We start from the raw sequence: 22,771 nt of genomic DNA, 5'->3' as shown, positions 1-22,771 counted from the left end.
GAAGTGGAGGAACACTAAGTTGTTATAGGTGATTCTCGGTTAATAAAGTGTTATTTAACCTTATTTTCGAATTTCAGGAACATGGTCCTTCTCATTCTATATTTGATTTTCTCTTGGAGCAATTAGCACGGGTTTTGGATTTGTTGGGCTTGCCATTTTTATGGCCATTCATAACTTTTCCGACAGAACTTCACCAACAATTTCCATTAATAAACGGCTGATAATGTTAGTTCCACTAACATACCTTTTGGCAGTTTTCCAGATTTCCAACTTTTAATTTGGCTAAAAGACATCTAATGTTATAATAAAAATAGATCTAAATGTACCTTTTCAAACGCAGCATTGAAACCATCATTCCATGATATCCATTTTTATTATCCATTAGTTACCCATTTGCCTTCTCACTTTTTTCCTTTAAATTCCTTTAATGTAACTTTGTTCAAAACTTAAGTTTGGAGCAAAGTTACTTTTTACCAAAATATGGTTAATGAAAATAAAAAAAGAATTTTTCTTATTTCAAAATTGCTTCTTTTGTTCCCACTTTTTAGAGACGGCACGAACATTGTGGTGAACAACAAGAAATCTCCATTTGCCAAAAAGTATATACAAAAAAGTTGTTAAAAAAAATATATAGCAATACATTTTTTAACAAATTATTGTATGGAATTTAAAATGTATAAATAAATTGCTGAAAAAATAAACGTGTTTTTTTAAACAGCTGTTCTTGAAACTCCATCACAAAATAATTCCCGACTATATTGTCAGAAAGTAGTTTTAGATGAAATTACTAGTTGTTATGTGAAAAAATATGGTATTGAAATTATTTCCGAAGAGAGAAATACAAAATGTGTAATCAGCACAAGTATGGCCATAGCGAAAAAGGTAAGTCAGCAAGTAAAATATCAACTTTGAATCCGAGTAGAAAAATATTTTAATGATTTTCCGAATAGAACGTGCATATCCGGAATGTATTTATAAATGTAGGTTTTTTATAACTAAAACACCAATGTTAGTTTTTATGCCATGCAATTTGCATTTCGGACCAGGTTCCTGGCCCTTCTTCAAGCTGTTATTTGAGCTACATAGAACTGAATAGAAAATAGTTCCATTTAGCTCAAATAACAGTTTTGAAGAGAGACCAGGCACGTAGCCCGAAATGCACAGCGATAAAAACGTACGTCATAAAAAAATAATACGAACACTAGATGAAGTAATGGTCTTGAAGAAGAAAGCAAATTTAGGTTCTACTGCCAAGCTTTCTTCCTATTTTAAGGCCATCATCAGGTCAAAACAACTTTAAAGATGTCTACAGATTGACATATTTTTTTACAGGCGATATCAAATTTTCAATTTTCAAAGTTCAGGGACAAAATGCAAACCCTACCAAATTACGAAAAGATATACAAAGAAATTAATAAGGTTCCCACAAAAAAGGCAATTTGAGATGCTCTGTAAAAACTTATGTCAATCTGTAGACATCTTTAAAGTTGTTTTGACCTGATGATGGCCTTAAAATGCGTCGAAAACTTGTCAGTAGCAATTAAATTTGCTTTCTTCCTCTTGACCATACCTTGATCCGGAGTGTTCGTAAGTGAAAAAGTGGTCAATACTTCTTATAATTAAAATAAAAAATAATATTGGTTTTTTAGTTAAAAGGCCAACAGCCTAGTTTATAACACGTTTTAACACCAATTTTTTTTTTAAACGAATAAATTATTTAAATTGCAAATTCAGATAAAACATTAACTATATGTTGATCAATCAACAACCCATACAAAAAATATTGCGTAAGTAAATAGCAAGCAAATGTTATGTATAAAACTTGACCCCTACAATACTACTTTTTAAAAAAAAGGAAATGTCTGAATCCAAGATAGAAAAAAAGAAAGAGCGGTATGGATTCTCCTTGAAGGACTCCCCCATTTAATATAAGTCTAGAACTGGCAAAGCTATGTAAATTTCTAATTAATCTAATTATTTTGCCACTGTTTCAAGTGAGGGCAATTTGCTACATGGGAGATCATGCCGAAGTTACCAAATGTTTTTTGAAAATAAATTAAAGTTGCAAATAAATATTTTTTCTTGTGAATGTACTGATGAAAGATTATAGATAATGAAAAGGTTAACAATGCAAGATTTTTTTTGCAGAAACCAGTTTTTTCCCCAGGAATATTATGATCACTTAATTCATTACTCTCTGATAATGGAAGTAAACAGCTTGCTGCAAGTATTAAATAATACAATGCCTTGTACTTGCCTGAATCATTCTTTTTGCCTTTTTTTGTATATTAATGTTAGCGTCACCTTGATCATTGTGCTGGAATATTTTCCCACCTAAAATGATCGTATTAAATAAAATAAATTATTGATTATTTAGTAAGGGATGCCCTACATTATTTAACATAATAATGTCTTTATTTTATGGTTTTATGGATTATCACCTTTGTTTATATTTGATATTATCGCAATTAAATCCTTAATTATCCCATACATTTGTGTAAAACCGCATGTGCCTTTAACATTTCTTTTAAATGTCAACAAAATGTTGCTTGGAAATTCTTTATTAGTGCCATGCCCACTTGACCAAGCTGTATACAAAAAAAAAAAAGCAAAAATTTTAAATATAAGCATTAAGTGTTGTAAAATAGGCCTCACCGAGCTCACCTTGCACTGCGGACTACATAATGTAGAATTGTGATTGTTTTCTATGCTTGAAGGGATTATCTTATGTAAATTTAAGCATAGTAGTAATAAGGCAAATTAGTGAGACTAGCCAGATAGTTACAGGATATCCAAAATGCATATCAACCCTTTTTTTACACAATAATTTGTTGTGTGTGTGTTAAACAGGATGTTGCGCTGAAAATAAGGCTTGACAATCTCGAAGCAGAACTCAAAAACCTGCATGCCACCATCCTACAGAAGCGTTTGAGCAGACATTCTCTACACCAACAGCCAGTGAAAAGCTCAACGAAGCCGGAGAAACCGCAATCGGGCACTGTCGGTCGAGTGTTTTATCAAATCAGGAAAGATAAATTAAAAGGCTCAAATTTTAGATAAAGACTTGCCAAAAATTATGGTCGAAAGATGGTGCCAAGCAAGAAAGAGAGGATGGAAAGGAATGGTACTCTTGCTTGCAAAGCATAACTGACAGCATAGCTAGAGGTAACGAGTACGCTTTGATCTCACTTTATCTTTAACCGACTTGACCAAGTTCGTTTTGTTGTTTGTTAATTCTGTATTTCAGGCAGTAAAGCTATTAGGACAATCGCGAGTTTGACTAATGATTCAAACTCTTCAAATTCGAATTCTGTTTCAGAGGTAAATCAGTCAGGCCTGACAGCCCTTTCCGGTTAGTCAATGACAAAACATTATTTGTTTCAGAATAAGAATAAAGAAGAATTATTAACCATTTCGGACAACACCTTGGAAGGCATTACGGATGCTGTTTACGAAAACAGAGAGGTATATGTCACAAGAAGTTATAGCGAATATTGAAAAAATTAGTTGACAATTTTTTATTTAGTTAGATACCCCCAATAGTGTAAGAGTACCACAACATGGAGCTTTGAGAAAAGCTGCAAGTCACCACGTAACAGAAAGTGTAAGTAAATCCTACAATTTACTCTTTTATTATTATAATAATAGAAAAGGGGAAAAAAGCCTAAAGAAAAAAAGACACAAATCAAAAAGAATAAAGTATGACAACTAGGCTTGGATAATCTCTTATTTACAGTCTTGTTTGTCAAAACTACTACAATAAAATATTCTAGCTATTTGTTCTTTATAGAACAATTTTTGATCAACCATGGTGATAAGCCATGATCATATTTAAAAAGCTACTCCTTGGTTCCATATAGAGAGCATGTAGGAATGCCACCTGATATAAGAATCGTGTTTGAATATGGCAGCGACTGTCTGGTTTGCTTGTTCTGATTTTTGGAGAAAACTGGGTTGTTTATTGTATACAGTGCCGATAGTTTTGTGACCTTAGTGTGTGTTGAGAGTGAATGTATTTATTGGCATGAATGTGTAGTATGAGAGGTCGATGGTATATATTAAGTTCCCATCGACCCTCAATATAAAACAGGTGTAAAGGGTTATTGAAGAATATTGAGTAATTAATTAATATTAAGAATACAAATGCAATCAACAAATCAGAATTTTACAAAAACAATTATTAAAAATGAATTTTGACCTTTTACTTCTAACCACGAATTTTCCAGGTTTTATTTGTAAAAACATAAAATGACTCAGACAAAAGGTCGGTGAACCTTGTACAACATACAACTTGTACAAGAGAGGCAAGACCAGAGGCACTACCTCACAGAGTGTGATAGGTATGCTAGGATTTGAAATCTTTGAAGGAGCGGACATCATCAAATCACTCCTCGAGATAAAATGGCTCAAAATCTTGGGGTTCATGAACAAGTCCAAGAGATTTATGCAGGACACATGAGCCGACCAAGTCCCGGACCTTTTAGGAATGGGGTACGAGTCTACCCAGGCATTTAACCCCTCAGGTCTTCGTCGCCCACCCTGCGTAATATATAAGGCCAGAGAAGATGTACTAGTATTGAGAGTGAATGTATTTATTTACGTGAATATGCAGTATGAGAGGTCTGCTGGCAGAATATTCAGCACTCCATTGAACGTCAATTAGGTTAGTTTTTGCCTTAGTTAGCCTATTAGTTAACCTAAAGTTAAGTTAGCCAATACTCAAGTGTTGCCATGACAAATCATAAGCTCAATTCTTTATATACCTGCAGAATTGCGGTTATATGAACAAACCAATCAATCTATGAAGAAATATACAATCCAATTTGAGCCTTGTTTGCTGATGTCCTTTCATTACTAAATCAGCCATCTTATCTAATTTGTAATAATAATAACTGGTAATCTTTACAATTGCTTGTGTACCGAGTTTGAGTTGAGAGTATTTATTAGCGTGAATGTGTGATATGAGAGGGTGGAATATTGAGTATCTATCGACCTTCAAATAGGTTAGTTCTATAATTTTGTTTGAAGGTTGTGTTGATAAGAAATGTATTTATTAGTGTGAATGTGTGATGTGAGTTGATAGTGGAATATCGAGTACCCATCGACCCTCAATTAGGTTAGTTGTATAATACCTGTAGAGGGTGATGGAGGAATATCGAGTACTCCACCACCCTAATTGAATGAATGAGGAGAAAAAGTATTTAAAAATAAGTAAGTGTGAATTGGTTGCGTTGGGTGCTGAATTGACCTAGCTGTTGGTAGTACCCAGAGAACCTCGGTAGCTGGAAAGTTTCGACTGAGGTCAGACCCAGGACTGCCAACAACCAGGTTGGGTGAATTGAGGTCTGCCTGCAATTTATTATAAACTGGAGTTACTGGATCTTCTCTGTACGTTCATGCACAGATTTGCAATTCAGTAACTTCAGCAAGGACCAACAGAATAATGTTCCATCAGCTCACACGTTCAAGCAAATAAATACAATCCCTCTTACATCTAAAACAAAACATTGCATAAGTAATAACGGAAGATACAGATTTCATCTAAAATGACATTGGCAGAAATATTCTACTCATCCCAAGTTTTTATATCAGGTGGCTTGACATATTTAAACTATGCACAAAAGTAATTTCTTCGCAGGCGAGACCTCTGCTTACACTATGAATCCGCCTTCAAATGGTCTATTCTCTACCTATGCTACCTAATGATGCCAATGATACTTTCATTTTTACTAAAAATTGTACTTCTGAAAATGCTAAATAATTTTTGGTCAATTGTTACTAGTGTTTATTACAAATTAAAAAATAATAAAAAAATATTCTGGTAAATTCTTCATTCTTGATGTAAAATGTGTAGATTTGTGTTTTTTTTTATACTAATTTTGTTTTTATTATTTATTAATTATAATCCTTAATAAAGTTTAATAATTAAAATAAAAGTTAATAAAACAAACATAAAGAAAGCAAACATAAACAGACAACTCAAACAGACTTGCAGACATAAACAAGCACACTAGAACTTCATACACAGAAAAACATACTTAATAAAATATTGTATGAAATTTATAGAAAAAACCGATTCGTAAAGTGAAAAGCTCGGGTAATGAAAATACAGCAGCTATGTCGTCGTATCAGGTGAGTCAGGTTTTATGATTCCACAGTTTCACAGTTATGAAAATTTTTATTGATTCAGTCACTGAATGATTGCAAGCTGCAGTTGTTGAAGGAAAACCACATGCTCAAACAGAAACTGGTGTCCATGAACAACATAGTTGACGAGGTGAACGATTTGAAAAAGGTAAATTGTTTGCCTGTGCAAAATATTTTACACTCATTTTTTCCTTTTTTTTAAACATATACGTATAAAAAAAATTGGTTTTGTCACAGAAACTAAAAGAAGAACAGGCGAAAAGAACAGCTGCAGAAAAGCTGAGCAAAGCTGACAAAAACACTTCAGCCATTGACATAATAGAACCACCCGTAAAGACAAATAGCCAGACAAAAAAAATGATGCAGCTCCAAAATGTGATTACCTTTCTTAGCACCCAACAGGACTGTTTTTATGTTTTGCATTTATTCAGGCATTTTTTAAATTTAAATAATTATAAATTAATATTTACAGATGTGTTTTTGTAAAAAAATCAATGTTCAGGTGCTTAAATCCAAAATTAAACTTTTTCTAAATGTTTGATCATCAATTAGGGGATGTTTTTTTTCTAAATTAATCAAGTTGATTATCAAACTAGGTCATTTGCAAATATAAATTTTTCAATATTGTCTCCTTCATTTACTTGTTTATTAATTTATTTTTGACAGGAATTAAGAGATGAGAAAGCGCGAAGAATGAGGGCAGAGACGAATTTAATGGAACGTTCGACTTGCAACAAAGCTACAAACAGTCCTGGTTTTTTTGAAAATGCTGACTTTATGGAAAAAGTCAAATTAAAAATGGTTAAAACAAGTTTTAGAAAACTATTCTGTTATGTATTTATTTTTTAAACACAAATTGTTTAAACATTTTTAGGAATACATAGAGGAGAAACAAAGGCGAGAGGAAGTTGAAAAAGAGCTTATGATGGTACTTGAAAAGTTGGAGGAGAGCGAATACCGTTCTATGGACCTTGCTGAAAGTAAAAAAATTGCTCTGGCCATGGCAGATAAGTTTCGTCACAAATGCGAATCGTACAGCAATTTACAGCTTGACAAAGGAGGAGGCGTGAGTACATAGTTTCTTAGTTTAAGGTTAAAAAGTACTGACTGTAATTGTTCCAGGATATCGAGTTAGCCACAGCATTGAGAAACCAGCAACATCAGAACGTTCAACTCCTCAACGAGCTGAGAGATCTCAGAGGAACGCAGGAGTGCAAGATGTACGAAAAGTATAAAAAGCTGGCCGATTCTTTGCAAGAGGAAGTCGATTTTCTGCGGAACAATATGAAGTAAATTACAATAAGTAAATGGGAAACGATCTAACGAGAAAGTAAATTTTGGAAGCTTGTCTTTCAATTAATTGACAGATTATATTATTAAAGGAACCCATTGGAAGATCCAAAAGTTAAAGCCCTTGTTGAAAAACACAAAATCGCTTACGGGGAGCTGCTTCTTGCAAAAAATGCAATGGAGTCAGAGTACGAGGAAAAGTTCCGAACTTTTGAAGATGAACTTCAAGGACTTCAGGATATTCATGATTCCAAGTAACGATCTTTTTTTTTATTTTTTATTTAAGTTTTTAATTAACAGTGTTAATATTTTTTTAAAAGAGTTTTTGAGCTGACTGGGATCATTCAAAACTTGAAAGTAAAACTTCAAGAAAAGAATGAATGTATAGCCAGTTTCAATTCAGAACAAAGTGCTTATAACGATGCAATTAAAAGGATTAAAAGCAGGTATGGACATTTTATGTACGTTTACTCGTAATTTTAATATCGGGTCTAATATTCACATAACGCCTATTATGCCGTAAAAATTAGTGCTGGAGATCTCAGTGCAATAAACAAACAGCAAGATGACATAATCAAGGTTTTAAAAGAGAATATTGCAGAAAAGGTAAAATGTTCAATTATATTTTCAAAATTTTTATGAAAAATTCTTATTGTTATTTTAGGATAAAAGTTTAGAAGTCATGGAGCAAGAGTTAGCTAGCATGCACGAGGGTTCTGAAACTCTCAGAAAAGACGTCAAGGATTTAAGAACAAAACTCAACGAAGCTATAGGCGAAAATAACATGCTGCAGTATGTTTTCTGAGCAAGAAAGCTTAAAAACCTCTATTAATAAGGTCTCAATTTATTTCAAACTCCATTTCTAGCGATGAGTTGAAGAAAGGTCATGACACCGTAGTCATCAAAGAAAAGATAATTATCGACCAGTTAGATACAATCAAGTCTCTTAGGACTATGGCGGACAACTCGAACAAAACCATAACTGATCTGAGGAAAGAAAGGGACAACCTTTTGAATAAACTGACTGTCTGTCTTTTGAATTTTTTTAAAACCATAATAATTCATTAATTCGTTGTATTTTCAGGAGATCGAAGAGATGAATAGAAATTTACAAGATACAGTGCAATCCGTTCAGGATCAGGTGAACGAGCTGGAAAAATATAAGGAAGGGCAGGAAAAGAACGCGCACATTTTGAAACAGCTAGAGTCTCAGGTACAGCTCAATATTTTGAACCTTTGTTAAAATTGTAAGCACTAAAGGCTGGTTTGGGCTATGCCAGTATTTCAGTTGACTATTGCTTTTCCATCACCCATAGGCTTTGTTGTCCTCTTCCCTTTAGTACATGTAACTCATAGTATCCTCCCTTTTCCTCCGACACCAAGGAGACAGAAATCGCATCTGGCTCTTTTTACCACAAGGCATACTTATCATCAAACCAGCTCTTGTCCTTCTGACCTTTACCCTCTTAGCAGAGAACTACTGCGTTCAGTCACACTTTCCTCATTTGTGCCTTCAACTTAAATAATTCCCTTCCACCAATTCTTAACCTTAAATTTAGCACCAAAAAGTCTTGATTGTCCTTTTTTAGTTTCATTTCCATTGCAGAGTATTTTTAACCTTATATGAACATATTTTCGTATAACCTTACCAGGCCTAAATCATTGCATATAAGTGGTATTCTTAATTAATTATTCAATTTGAGTCCCAGAATAAATTTATTTTTCGTTTATTTGCAATTTTTTTCATCTTGAATATCTATTTTTAAATTAAAATCCCATAATCTTTAGGTGTTCCAGAGGCAAAAAGAATGGGAAAGCAACATCGCACAGATGTGTAAAGAGAAGGACCAAGCTATACAGACAGCCAAGTAAGATTTTTTTTTTAAGGCTACGGCCTTTCGGTCATTTTTGCCTTGAGTCTTTCAAGGGTGGGGAGTCACATGTTCAAGAAGTACAATTTATATTTCACCAATTAAGCCTGCCTCTGACAGGAAATCAAAGACAGCGTCTAAATATGGGGATTGATCGCTCAATAATTCGGATATGTTGTTTGGGAAGTGGTGTGATGTGCGGAGAGGAGCATAATGTTGACAGTTCAGTAGGATATGTTTAATTGTGACTGGTGTTTGACAGGTGTAGCATATTGGTGTATTTTTATGTTCAAGTAGGTAGCCGTGGGTAAGGCGGGTGTGTCCGATCCTTAGTCTGGTTAGAACTGTTTATTGTTTCCTAGTGGTTTGAATTGAGGATTGCCAATGTTTAACTTCTTTTTTAATTTGGAAAAGTTTATTTGTAGTGTGTTGTCTATTCCACTCACGCTCCCATTCTTTCCAAATGATGTTTTTGATATGTGTGCAGAAATCCTTGTAGGGAATTTTTGTATAGGGAATTCTACACGAAATTGATTCTTTAGCTAACTGATTGGCCAACGTGACTTGGGATCCACATGAAAATAACTTTAACATTTTGAGTGGAGAGTTCTTTTAGTTTGTAAAGGATATCTTGAATGCTCGGATTGTAAGAAAAAATATTTTTGATTGACTTTAAGGTTGTGAGTCAGAACAAAGTATGAGAGTTTTATGAGAGACAGATATAACGATGATGGCTTTAAGAATGGTGACAAGCTTGGCAGAAAAGTTGGAGCATTCTTGAGGAAGTGAGAAACTGTAAGAACAGGACCCAGAGATGACGGCCGATCCCACACCTTCATCGGATCCGTCGGTATATATAAAATCGGCAAGTGGGTAACGGGACGAAAATTTGGAGAATTCTTGATGGTATAAAATTGGGAAAATATTATCTTTGTTAAAGACGGAAAGCTGCAGGGAGAGTACAGGGGATGGAAGAGTCCAAGGAGGGATAGGCGATGCTTGTATTTTTTTAATAAGATTTTTATTTCAATTTGTTAATTTTATAAAGTTACACGATGTGAACTAGGTTCCTCATCAAATGATTTTTGGTTTTGAATTTGAAAAATTTTTATTACAATTTTTCTACAAGTTTATCTTTATTTAAATGGATTTTAAATCCTGCTGATATTTTTTTTTTTCAAATATGAAAACCCTATTATTCCAAATTCCTGGGGCTCACAGATCCTGCTTTGATAAACCCTGCATAACGCTGAACATCTTTCTATCATTTTGTATAACCACAAACTCTTACTTTTTGCATTGTTTTGAAGCCTGTGATGTACTGCCCTTTTTATAGTTACCATATCCATATAGGATTTTTTTGCCCACCCACCTCCTCGCCATAGCTTAGAAGGAGACCCTATATGGGCGCACTGTGCCAATTAACTAAAATTAACTTAACAAAGCCTTCCTCAGGTCCTTTTATCTGAAGGTGTGGCTTGAGAAAGGTGAGGTGTTGTTTCTTTTTAATATTTGTTTTGGTTAATACGGAATCTAAATGGTTTCCCTTGCTAGTTTACCCTTTACAAATTAATGCAGCAGACACTAGCTCAGGTTAACCCAACTTCTGTATACATTTATCACTAATTGGCCATATACTATACAAAATTATACCTTAAATACTTCCAAACTGTCCAAAACACTTCTTTCTCCTCCATTTATCCGATTCTCACTGGTGTTTCACAGGGTGGCATTCTTGCTCCCCTCCTCTACACAATCTACTCAGCTGATCTACCCACTCAACCTAACACTATTATCTTTATCTTTGACAATGACACATCAATAGTCACCTCCGATAAAGACCCCATTATAGCTTCATGTAATTTACAGCATAACTTACACACAAAACTATGCAAATAAATATACATTAACATAGATGAATAAATCGACCTTGAATACATTTATCCAAATTACATAATTAAGTCAGACTACTCTCATTGGTGTAAGCGCTGTGACAGAAAGCAATGCAGATGAAATTCAGTTAGTGTATTTAAAGTGCTCACATTGCATCATTTTAATTTTTTTATTTTGTACTAATATGACATTATTATACACTGATGGGCAAAATAAACGCACCAGCCTCAAATTTGAATTTATGTAGGTTTATTCATATTTTGCATACCAAAAATAGGTTTAGTTGTAAAAAATAAGACATTTGAAAAGAAAATATTTATTGCAAAATTTAAAAAAAATTATTATTAGTGAAGAACATAAAAATTCAAAATTCAAAAACAATCTGATAAAATCCTGAAGAATTCTTTCCCATTCAGTAAGAACTGCCATTTCCAACTCTTCTAGGGTGTTGGGACCTGGTTTAGTTTACTATTATTTTGCGTTATGATCTATGTATATTAGCCATGGTGACGAATTCTTATATGTGTGTTCAAATTGGGGAAGTTATCGTGAAAAAAGGGCCAGAGGCGACAGTGGGAATCAAACCCTCGACCGCGGTGTGAGAGTCTCTCATGCTAACCATTCGGCTACTGCGGTCCCCAAACTACTAATTGTTAAGTTGGTTCCAAAATTGGGTTCAAATCTGGGCTACAAGTGGAGAATGGCCACACAAAGCACCCAATTTCCTCCTCATTCAGTTAGTTATCCGTAATAAGTGCTCTACTGGGGGGCCTGAGATTATCCTTCATTAGCAAGAATCTCTCACCGATATGAGGGCAAAAGGCACTACATGTTTTTCAATTATGTCTTGTCTTGTGAAGTTTAGAGATCTTCCTTGCACAACAACCAATTCGGTGCGTTCATCCGAGGAAATGCCACACCAGAACACCAACGACTCTCTGAGGAATATCACCTCAGGAACCATACATCATGGTGGTGTACTTTCCTCCTGAGCTTCTCCATATGGTATTATGCCCATCTGAAAATTTAAGGCCAACTCTTAAATCATCTATAAAGAGAACTCATCCCCAATCTTCCTATGTCCAATTCACATTTTTCTGTGAGAATTGAAGACTGGTCATTTTCTGAGCTGTGGTAAGAAGACGTCCACGAGCTGGGTGCCAGACCCTGAGATTATTTTCATTGACTCCTTTCTTCCTGGAGGAAATCGAAACATTTCAGACTTGTCTTATTAGATATCTTATTTTCCATAATGCTGCAGTTTCGTCAAGCCATGATGGATGAATCTATTGTTCCCTCGTCTGTAGACCTAGGTTGACCCTGACCTGGCCTTCTGTTTCTCTGAAGCGCCGAAGAATTCTTCCAATTTTAGAGTAATTTGCACTCAGTCTTCTTGTGATTTCGCACTGGCTGTATCCTTCCTCTAATAATATTATGACCCTGACACTGATATACTCACTTGAATGCCTGACTGAAAGGACTGAAAAAAAAGCTTTAAGCACAAGAATAATAGTAAATGAAATCAATGAAGGAAAAAGATTATTTGAATCTTTGGCGTAGCAGAATCGAAAGGCATAACACTACTTTTTGTGAAAATGGGATTAATCAATACACAAGTAAAAAAAGCAATATTTACTGTTTATTTTGACTACGATAGCTGCTAATTAGCTGTAACTAATGTAGAAAGATAATGGATTTAATTAATTGTAAACTAATAAAGTGAGTGGTGTTTTAAATTTGTCCATCCCGTCAGTGTCTGCTAGGGAATACAATAAACAAACATATGGCAAAAGACAAGTTCTCTTTATTTGCTTATTATACAAGAACATTTAAAAAAAGTCTAGTCAATATTCTACAATATTAATTCTTAAATACAAAACAAAAATAACTCAGCCTTATTATAAATGGTGAACCGAATATAGTGGTGGGAGTTTCGACTTTCTTCGGCCAACCTAGCTCGATGTAGGTTCGATTTCTTCTGGCTCGACCATTCGTGAAGTCATGGATCAAACTGTGTACCATCAGACGAGGCTTTGGTTTAATCAATTCAATTGAACACAAAATTAAAAAAAAAAGAAGAAAATTAAGAAAGATAAACCGTGTTGAAAATTGTGCCGTGATAAAATTCTTTCCGGCTCGTCAAAAGTGGATCCCGTCGCAGACTTTGGTGAACTCAAGTTTTCCGTAATTGACGTAGAACCCTCCTCGCTTGGTGTCCAGGTTTTCCGGCATCCCTTCGTCCTGGAGGTCGGTGTTGTCTATGAACGAATCGTTTTCGTCGTAGCCGGCTCCGAGCTGTGCGTAAGACACGCTACGCTGTTTGTCCATCTGGTCGACGTTGTCGCGTACGCCGTCCGATATGTCGTGCTTCCGCTTTTGGATGAGGTTGTAGTAGTTGAAGATGGGGCAGTGGTCCTCTTCGCCGTTCTTCAGCTCCAAATTGAGCCTGATCGACTTTGGCTCCTTCTCGGTTGCGTTTTTCGGCTTTTCGCCCTCCAACAGCCTGAAATCCTTGTCCGTCATTTCTACGCGAGGGTCACAGGACGTGTCCGGCTCCAGTTAAACAAAACACGTTTGCTTTTCGACCTTCATAACCTTATTGTTTTGTAACCGGTTAAATAGCGTCGATAAGGCACTGGTGGAATCATTGATAAGCATGAAGACGTCATGCTTATCATACATATAATTTCAAATATTTAACAATTATTCTATTCAAGTTAAATCAATTTTTTAAAAAATAGTTAATCAAATGAATGTACAATATTGCTGAAAAAATTTTGGGATATACACAGTGTACCGCGAACAGAGTTCAATACTTGATGATGATGATGAAATAAATGTGATTTATTATAATGAATTGATTATAATTTCAATTCATTATAATGAAAATAGTTTAGTTCTATTGCTACTAATAGAACAATGAAGTTCCAGATTCGACAAGGTTCGAATGATCCAGGTCATCTGTGTACTTTTGAGATTTATTAGATTTAGACACAATTTTTTTTATGCATTGTTACTCACATTAGATCTACGCAGTAAACAAAATGTTTATGAGACTAGCTTGACGTGAAAAGCATAAATTCGTTTTAACAATTTGAAAATTAAAAAATACTGTTTATTTGGAGATCGTCAGATGCGGGCTGGAGTAATGTAGGTTTAGGCAAACATTTTCTTTATATTGTGGCAACGTTTCGATCTTTATTGGGATCATCTTCAGGGCCTGGGATTTAAAAACATTGCCTGGATTATACAAATACATGTAAGATGTGCAAATGAATTTATTCAATGATGTACGCAATATATTGGTGATGTGTATAATGGTTGTTTTATATGTTGTATTATATGTTTTGTGTGTTATATGTATGTCATTGATATTAAATTTTATTAATGTTATTAGCCGGCCGAATTTCTGTAATTGATGCTGTGTTTATCTCTGGTGATGTAAACCATTTCTAAAAAGTTACGTTTTTGTTGTTTTGTTATGTGTTTAATTTTTTGGACTGTTAAAATTGATATTGTGTTGATGTTCAAAACGGTGGGTAGCCAGAGCTGTAGGTTTTTGCAATCATAGATATGTTGTTTTACCCTCTTTTCCAGACATTGGGATGTAATTCCGATCTAAGTTGCCGGACAATTTATACAATTGATTTTGGAAATTACACCAGAATTATTTGTTACAGGTGTTGGATCTTTAATTTTGGAAAAAAAAAGGGTTTACGGTTTTTGAAGAGTATTTTAAAGTTATCAGAAGAATCGACATATGTTTAATTTTTGTGATAAACCGTGAACGAATGGCATGGATATATGTTGGTTTGTTTGTATTTGATAAAACTGATATAGTGTTATTAGTGATAGTGGTGTTGAGATGTAGTTGTTGATTATGTGTAGTGATTGTTATGTTTGTATATAAATATTTATGTTCTTGTGGTGAAATGATTCATGGCTCAGGGTAATAATAACTACTTCTCACATCTCCATTAATTAACGGCCACTAAATACTACTCATTTCTATGTTCAAATAAAATTTTGTATCTCCTTACTCGTATATTCAGGTTTATTACCCTTATTTGTCTCAACTAAGACCTGAATATTAATTACTATAATTAATTAAAATAATAGATACGTTCAATTACGGTATCTAAATACGTATTGGATATGAGCACTTTTGTTCTATCTAATAATTATTCAGAAATCGTGAGATGCGGTCTGGTGTGATGTAGGTTTCAGAAAAACAACAACACAATCGCTACCCACCATTTTGAACACCAACACAATTTCGACTTCAAAAATCCGAAAATATTACATACAGAACAAAACAAACATAAACGTATTAGAAATGGTTTATATCAACAGAGATAAACACAGCATCAATTACAGAACAGATACATGTAAACTCAGTCGCAGCTACGCCAATATCATTAATCAAATTAAATACAGATAACATACCTATATCATCACATTACATTCCACACATCAAATATTTTTCATAGACTAATAGTCCAACAATTTAGCTTACCTTTTCCTATTTATCCCTTTCTATTTAATCCTGAAAGGATAATCTGACCGAACCATTACCAACACATTGTTTCCCTTCGTCGGCTCTTTTCACCTCCTTCCTTCCCCACCCCTTCAAAATCCAACATATATAAACACAAAATAGCAAAATCTCACTAGCACTCTCGACACGACACGCAAGAATGGCACAATTACACAGAAGACAAACACTTTGAGTGAGTAGACTTTCATTGAATATAAAAAACATATTTCGCATTGTAGAAATTCACTTTTCCACATCCTAAATGTATTTGTTAAATGTAAACAATGTTTGTAAATCCCAGGCCCTGAAGATGATCTCAATAAAGATCGAAACGTTGGGAAAATGCTTTTCTGAAATCTACATCACACCAGACCGCATCTCACGATTTCTGAATAATTATCGTTTAATTATCATTAATCACCACACAGTTCTACTTACTTAATTTTTTTTAATGAGAACCACTCAGAAAGCGTTATCCCCACGCCTTCCCTAGTAAGGGAAAGCTGACGGTCATCGATGTTCCGACAGTTCAAATTGACTGAACTACCGAAACTGCCTCACGCTCAGGGGAGAACGCCACACTTCCTCATCGTGGTTTAAGGTATTCGACTGTTGTAGCCGGATTTTGTGAAGATCTACTACAGAAATGATCCTGTAGAAGTATGATCTTAACTTAACCTGGAAAACGGTTTTTAGCACTTCTGGTGAGTCTGCTCTCGACCGACTGGGAAGTCAATTTCACGTCTACAATCTCCTCTCCTAAAAATCCATTACGTTTATCGTGTTTTAATTGATAGTAAGGCTCTTTTATTATATTATATATTTAATTCGTTTTCAATATATGTAAACAAATATTAAAATAATGTAATACAAATTTGTGATCATAAGGAGCGTTCAATTGTGAAAGCGCTATCTTCCGGCAATTTTCAGGTTACAACTAGTTGTGGTGAAGGGGTGCACTTCTGGTGAACAATATACATATCGTTACTTATTTATTTAGTGAAAGGATTGTAACATATTGTTGATTGATTGTCATTATGAGCGGTAAAAAGATGTCGGAACGAGTCAAGCTTTCCTAATACGTCTGCTCAATTAACTCGAAGATATTTCTATACACGTGTCGACGTGTGAATGTGAATTCAAATGACATTGATATTCGCAAATAGATAAGAAAGCAGGTAAAAAGAGAATACATTTTTCATTGGTTTTCTTAGATTTATGGATCGGTTGGTTTAAAGAGGAATAAATATAAACTTACGAGTATATATTTTTAATATATTTGCGATATTCCAAATTCATGTCTGTGCTTCATAGAATTGATGTAGTGTTATTAGTAGTAGTAGATGGTGAGTGTTGAGTTATAGTTTTTGATTATTCTGTGATTATTTGTTTAGGGTAGTGAGAGTAGATGTTATGTAGGATATGTTTGTATATCTTTATATTCTTATAGTGAAAAGATTCATGGTTTTTATTCTATTCATTTTTTACTATGTAAATGTTCACATATACTTATGTGGCAACGACAATATTAATATTTTCTTGTGTGGTGATTAGTGTGAATCGATATTTATTTAGAAATCTTGAGATGCGGTCTGGTGTGATGTAGGTTTCAGAAAAACATTTTCTTTATCGTGCCAACGTTTCGATCTTTCTTGAGATCATCTTCAGGGCCTGGGATTTTCAACTGTTACAATTTAATTTCTCCTGAACTTGTTGACCTGATAGAATTACGCACTTATTTTATATAAGATTTAAGTCCGTGATTAGGGATCTGTTGCCATCGTTCGACAATTGTATAGTAGCCATATGGATGGAGTCCAGAAGTCCACAACTTGTTGTAACCTGAAAATTGCCGGCAGGTAGCGCTTTCACAATTAAACTCTCCTTATGATCACAACTTCTTATTACATTATTTTAATATTTGCTTACATATATTGAAAACGGATTAAATATATAATATAACGAGAGAGCCTTACTATCAATTAAAACACGATAAACGTAATGGAGTTTTAGGAGAGGAGATTGTAGAAGTGAAATTGACTTCCCAGTCGGTCGAGAACAGTTTCACCATTAGAGGTGAAAGACACCTTCCAGGTAAAGTCAAGATCATACTTCTACAGGATCATTTCTGTAGTAGATCTTCACAAAATCCGGCTACAACAGTCGAATACCTTAAACCACGATGAGGAAGCGTAGCGTTCTCCCCTGAGCGTGAGGCAGTTTCGGTAGTTCAGTCATTTTGAACTACCAAAGCATCGATGACCGTCAGCTTTCCCTTACCAGGGAAGGCGTGGGGATAACGCTTTCTGAGTGGTTCTAAAAAAAAAAAAATAAAAATAAAAAAAAGTGCTTCTGTCCAATACGTACTTAGATATCGTAATTGAATGTATCTATTATTTTAATTAATTATACTAATTAATCTCAGGTCTTACTTGAGATAAATAAGTATAATTTATGCCAGACCATATCGATGACGACAGTTTAAAAAAAATTTTATAAGTAAAATGTAATCATAATTATTCGAGAATCGCACAGAAAATGTTATCCTTCTCTGGTAAAGGGAAAATCTTATGGTGAAGTTTATGTTATTCATTTACGTGAAATCTTTTTTTTTCGTTTTTATTTTTATCACTGCTTTCCCTCTTCTTTACAAATATTTAAAAACCGAACATGACATTCTGTTGTGGGCAGATAAGTTTTTGCGATTATAAATCTTTTTATCTAAATGTCTCATTTTACGGTCTTGAAGAATTTTCATGTTGAAATAATATGTGGTAGAAATAAAAATATATGTGTCCGTTATAATATCGAACCACGTTCGGATATCTATCTGAAAATTTTTGTAATCATAAACTTTACGTCCCTTCTAATTTTCTCAGGCTTTTATAACTTGCAGACTAAGATTATGTGATATTCACTAATTTCGGGGTCCGCTTGACCAATTAATATATTATAATTAATTAAGGTTTTTAGTTGAAAACTATAATTAATTGTATTATGTGATATAATATATCATAAATTATAATTTCTAAACCCTTTGTTTAAATATATTCGAATGATTAGATTTAGCTTGATTCGTTGTTTAAATGACTCACTATGGTTTGATTTCCTTTGGGGTCGCAGGTTCATCTCTGAAGACTGCGGGAAACAGATATCCATCTGACCCCTAAATGTATAATTTGAATACTTTTGTTTCAGGTTTGCAACTCAGAAGCTGGTTCAGGCCGTTAACGACTACGAGGCACAGCTCGCCAGCCAGAAGAAACTCCAAATGATACTCAATAACGCCATACAAGAGAAGGAGGAACAGCTGAAAATCGCACTCCAACAGGTTTACCGTTTATTTTTATATAGTCAACAAATTTGGGAATTGAATGTTTTTCCCTGTAACAGCTCGACGTTATGAACGAGGACACGTGGCAGGTGCAGAAATCTGCCGAGTCCACGCGGACTGACCTGAAGCAGAAGCTGAGGAAGGCCTGCGAAGTCTGCCCGGACGTGATAGAAGATTACCCGATCGGTGAACCGACATACAAAAAGTCGTCTTGATATACTTTCGTTTTTTTAAATAACATTTCAGTGTTTCCGTTCAACTCGATCAATTCTTGTAATCAATTTTCAAACAGTGGTCCATCACTTTTGACAGTTAACCTATTGAGATTTCAACAGTAAAATTATTTGTCGGATCTGTGATTGTTTTTCTTTACAAGTAACTTCCGTTGTGTACGATTTCATCCGGGAATTTTTTTTAAGGTTCGAAAAACCAATGGGATTTGTGATAAATAGATAACATAATTTATTAAAAGCATCACATGCTTTTCTTGAGTTCGTTTACCTTTTCTTATATTGACTGGGATTAACCAACAATGCTATCCGGCCTCATTGGCTCATAGGTTGCCGACGTTTGTAATAATTTAAAATAATATTTTGTAGAACTTCTGGATAAAAGACGTCCAGCATTGACCTGCAACACTGTTAGAAATAAAAAAATTGATTAATAATTATTCAGAAATCGTGAGATGCGGTCTGGTGTGATGAAGGTTTCAGAAAAACATTTTCTTTATCGTGCCAACGTTTCGATCTTTATTGAGATCATCTTCATAGCTCAAAGTGTTTGTCTTCTGTGTAATTGTGCCATTCTTGCCTGTCGTGTTGAGAGTGCCCAATTACACAAAATACAAACACTTTGAGCCCTGAAGATGATCTCAAAAAGATCGAAACGTTGGCACGATAAAGAAAATGTTTTTCTGAAACCTACATCACACCAGACCGCATCTCATGGTTTCTGAATAATTATCGACTAACGGTCACTAATCACCACACAAAAAATTGATTAATTTTATTCCATTGCAAACCTATTAAAATCTCGAAAAATAGTGAAAAGTGTGGTAAAAAGAGCAGAAAAAAAGGCAAAATCATAAAAATAAAATAAATAATGCCAATTGTATTTTTTTTTCGGTTTGAAACAAGGAATGTCAGAAAAACGCTTTCGTCAAAAATTACAAAAAATAAATTTTCCATAACAATTTTTCAAACCAATTAGCGCGATAATAAATCCATTGACAGAGATAAAAAAATTGATTTAGTGTAAAAATGACAGGTAAAATAAATTTTGATCGTTTTTGGTATGCCACGTGGAGGTTGATAAACGTACTACAGAGGGTACATTTATCCTTCTGCAATAAAAATAACATTTCGTAAATGTTAAACTTTATTTTAATTTTTATTTACATTGTAGTAGGATATAATATACATAACAGTTAAGTACAAACATAAATACAACAGAGATATTTCATTATTTATTTATACAGTTCACATTGCTGGATAAAACATAAAAACAGTACAATTAATAAAACATAAAAGACAAGGCAGGCCAGCTGCATTCTAAGACAATTTTTACATAGCCTAGATTTACAGGATCTTACTCTAATGGTCTTCTCTAAGTCGGCTCAGTTCTATACTTTTTTTTTTACATGAAAGATTCTGGTGGGTTACAATAGTTATAATCTCTCTAAACCTATGAGCTTCACTTTTTAAATATATATAGTATACTTTTCTTCTTATTGTTTTCTTTTAAATATATTTATATATATTTACTTTTACATATTATTGGCATGCAAATTAAGTCCATTTGTCTCAAATGTCAGACTTGAAGAGTCGAGTATAAAAAATAAAATGCAACGAAAAAGAAAACAAAATTAAAAATTAAAAAGCGGAGATTCATTTAGATTGAAAAAAAAAAGAAAAAAGATAAACCGTATTGCTTGATTTAAGTATAATACTGGTAATTATATAAAAATATAATGATTTTTTACAATATATAATCAATATATATATAATCATATACATGATATAAAATGCATTTAAAAAGTAAAAGGCGTTAAAACGTCGCAATGGAAGATTCAAGGTCCGTCGAAATTGTTTCCGCATGGAATGTTGGAATCGTCCTCGGACAGAATTTGGTTGAGAAGTTTGTCGAGTGACGCCAGACCAGTGAGGAAGCCGCCGTCGGGCCCTTGGTGGATGGTGCAGTTGTTGGACAAGCTCCTCCTGGAGGAGAAGAAGGTCGTGTGGGCGAAATCGATCATGCGTACGTCCACTTCCGGGTCCTGGCTCCAGTTCCTCCTCTTGCGTTTCACCTCTTCTTTTATCGGTGTCGAGGTGAGAAGGTCGAACGTGGACATGGACGAGCTTGAGGCCTCTTCTTCCGAGTGCATACCGCCGGAGGAGGCACTGCTGTTTTCGCTCGACGAGTTGTCCTCCCAGTCTCCGCACATCGGCGAACAACTCCTCGAAGAACTGCAACAAACAATTTAAACAGTCATAACATGTTTTTTTATATAACTAAAATACAATTAGAGTATTCACAACCGTCCTATCGTGTTAAATATATGTTCTCGTCTTATTAACATAGCAGGGGTATTCACGAGCTTTGTGTTTACCCTGTTAGGTCGTGAAAAATGATGACGTAGACTTGTAAGAAACGGCTAGTAACATTGCTCGATCTACAGGCCAGGGCCAATGTTAGATGCTAGGTCGAAAATGTAGTCACTTTGCTATCCATTGGGGCGTAGTAGGTAACCAACATGGCAGCCATGAATTTAACAGCTGTTTTTTGTTTATACGTTTTTATTATTCTTAAGTGACTTTAATTAAATCAGACCAATATATTTCTTTTGTTAATTTCTGACCTGTCGTTATACTCTCATTCATAAAAGATACATCCTTTAACCTATACAGTTATAGGCTGTTAGATGTTAGGATATAAGTTAGGTATGTCGGATGAATTGAAGCTTGTTATTTGTTAACACTTTTCGAGTGCATAGATAGCATTTTGAATGAAAAAGTTGATTAATTTTCCTTTTTTATTAACTTCTGGAATCTTACAATTTAACACAAAACAACAAGCCTTCAAGGACTGTTATGGCTTTAGTTTTGGTTCTACCAATCGCCACGCGCAGCATTTCGGGCAAATTAACTTTTAACATGCTAAGAAAAGAAGGGGGCGTTTACGATCTTTACGATCCATTACGATTAGCTGTGTTTCACTAACTAAAGAACAGGTTATTTTTAACCTTAAAATGATCAAAACCATCATCTTTCAGCAAAACCATTATCCAACCATTAACAATCCTTATTTCTTGAAATAATTAGTTTTTATTATTCTGTTGAGTAATAATGACGCCAAAACGTTAGAGATCCCAAAACCGATCGTCTTAACCAATTGTTTAAATCCCGTAAGTAAACCCAAGGACAATCTTGCCTTCAATTGCTTGTAAGATGGATACGAAGTAAAATAATAAAACGGTGGATGAACTGGCAGCTTATAAGCAATCTATAGTCTGTGGAACGACTTCTCCTAAGACAGCAATAAAACCCCTTTATAAATTGATTGAGCTTTTATCACCGAACAAAGCTCTTAAGATAATATTTGACAATGACTAAGATAAAACAGACCAAACGTGCCTCGAGGTTAAGTCTAACATTACAAAAATAACACATATGTACATAATTGTTGATATCGCAAAATAAA

The 22,771-nt window shown here is 34.3% G+C and overlaps 3 protein-coding genes and 2 non-coding genes across 10 annotated transcripts in view; 2 read left to right on the top strand and 3 right to left on the bottom strand.

The window, feature by feature from the left end:
• The first annotated feature begins 719 nt into the window (after positions 1-719).
• LOC106672050 (golgin IMH1-like) lies at positions 720-19,426 on the top strand. 3 transcript variants are annotated; one of them, XM_014403151.1, is made up of 21 exons: positions 720-882; positions 2,851-3,000; positions 3,057-3,165; positions 3,248-3,321; positions 3,385-3,465; positions 3,527-3,604; positions 6,067-6,132; positions 6,191-6,295; positions 6,385-6,522; positions 6,814-6,948; positions 7,022-7,213; positions 7,270-7,436; positions 7,530-7,691; positions 7,758-7,883; positions 7,968-8,043; positions 8,102-8,229; positions 8,304-8,463; positions 8,522-8,650; positions 9,226-9,305; positions 18,937-19,069; positions 19,132-19,426. In XM_014403151.1, the coding sequence occupies exons 1-21, from the start codon at positions 865-867 to the stop codon at positions 19,285-19,287; spliced, it is 2,463 nt and encodes an 820-aa protein (XP_014258637.1). In that variant the 5' UTR covers positions 720-864; the 3' UTR covers positions 19,288-19,426. The 3 variants fall into 3 exon arrangements, with proteins under 3 accessions (XP_014258637.1, XP_014258635.1, XP_014258638.1); XM_014403149.1 differs by having other exon boundaries at positions 7,758-7,898; XM_014403152.1 differs by lacking the exon at positions 3,248-3,321 and having other exon boundaries at positions 3,383-3,465; positions 7,758-7,898.
• On the bottom strand, positions 12,986-13,811 carry LOC106672051 (yemanuclein-like). Its single transcript, XM_014403153.2, has one exon. The coding sequence runs from the start codon at positions 13,722-13,724 to the stop codon at positions 13,341-13,343; it is 384 nt and encodes a 127-aa protein (XP_014258639.1). The 5' UTR covers positions 13,725-13,811; the 3' UTR covers positions 12,986-13,340.
• Positions 16,196-16,408, bottom strand: LOC112127831. Its single transcript, XR_002910742.1, has one exon. It is a non-coding gene; the product is annotated as a small nucleolar RNA U3 (small nucleolar RNA).
• Positions 17,841-18,053, top strand: LOC112127830. Its single transcript, XR_002910741.1, has one exon. It is a non-coding gene; the product is annotated as a small nucleolar RNA U3 (small nucleolar RNA).
• Positions 19,427-21,042: 1,616 nt separating the features above from the next.
• LOC106672039 (inositol hexakisphosphate kinase 1) overlaps positions 21,043-22,771 on the bottom strand; it is an 82,598-nt gene continuing 80,869 nt past the window's right edge. For all 4 annotated transcript variants that reach the window (XM_014403131.2, XM_014403130.1, XM_014403133.2 and 1 more), the window contains one exon: positions 21,043-21,537. In XM_014403131.2, the coding sequence (XP_014258617.1) occupies positions 21,141-21,537 (397 nt within the window). In that variant the 3' untranslated portion in view covers positions 21,043-21,140. The remainder of the gene's footprint in view (positions 21,538-22,771) is intronic.

This window comes from Cimex lectularius, unplaced genomic scaffold (assembly GCF_000648675.2).
Source record: "Cimex lectularius strain Harlan isolate CLEC.00 unplaced genomic scaffold, Clec_2.1 scaffold362, whole genome shotgun sequence".
NCBI lineage: Eukaryota > Metazoa > Arthropoda > Insecta > Hemiptera > Cimicidae > Cimex > Cimex lectularius.
This window is presented reverse-complemented; position numbering and strand designations above follow the sequence as displayed.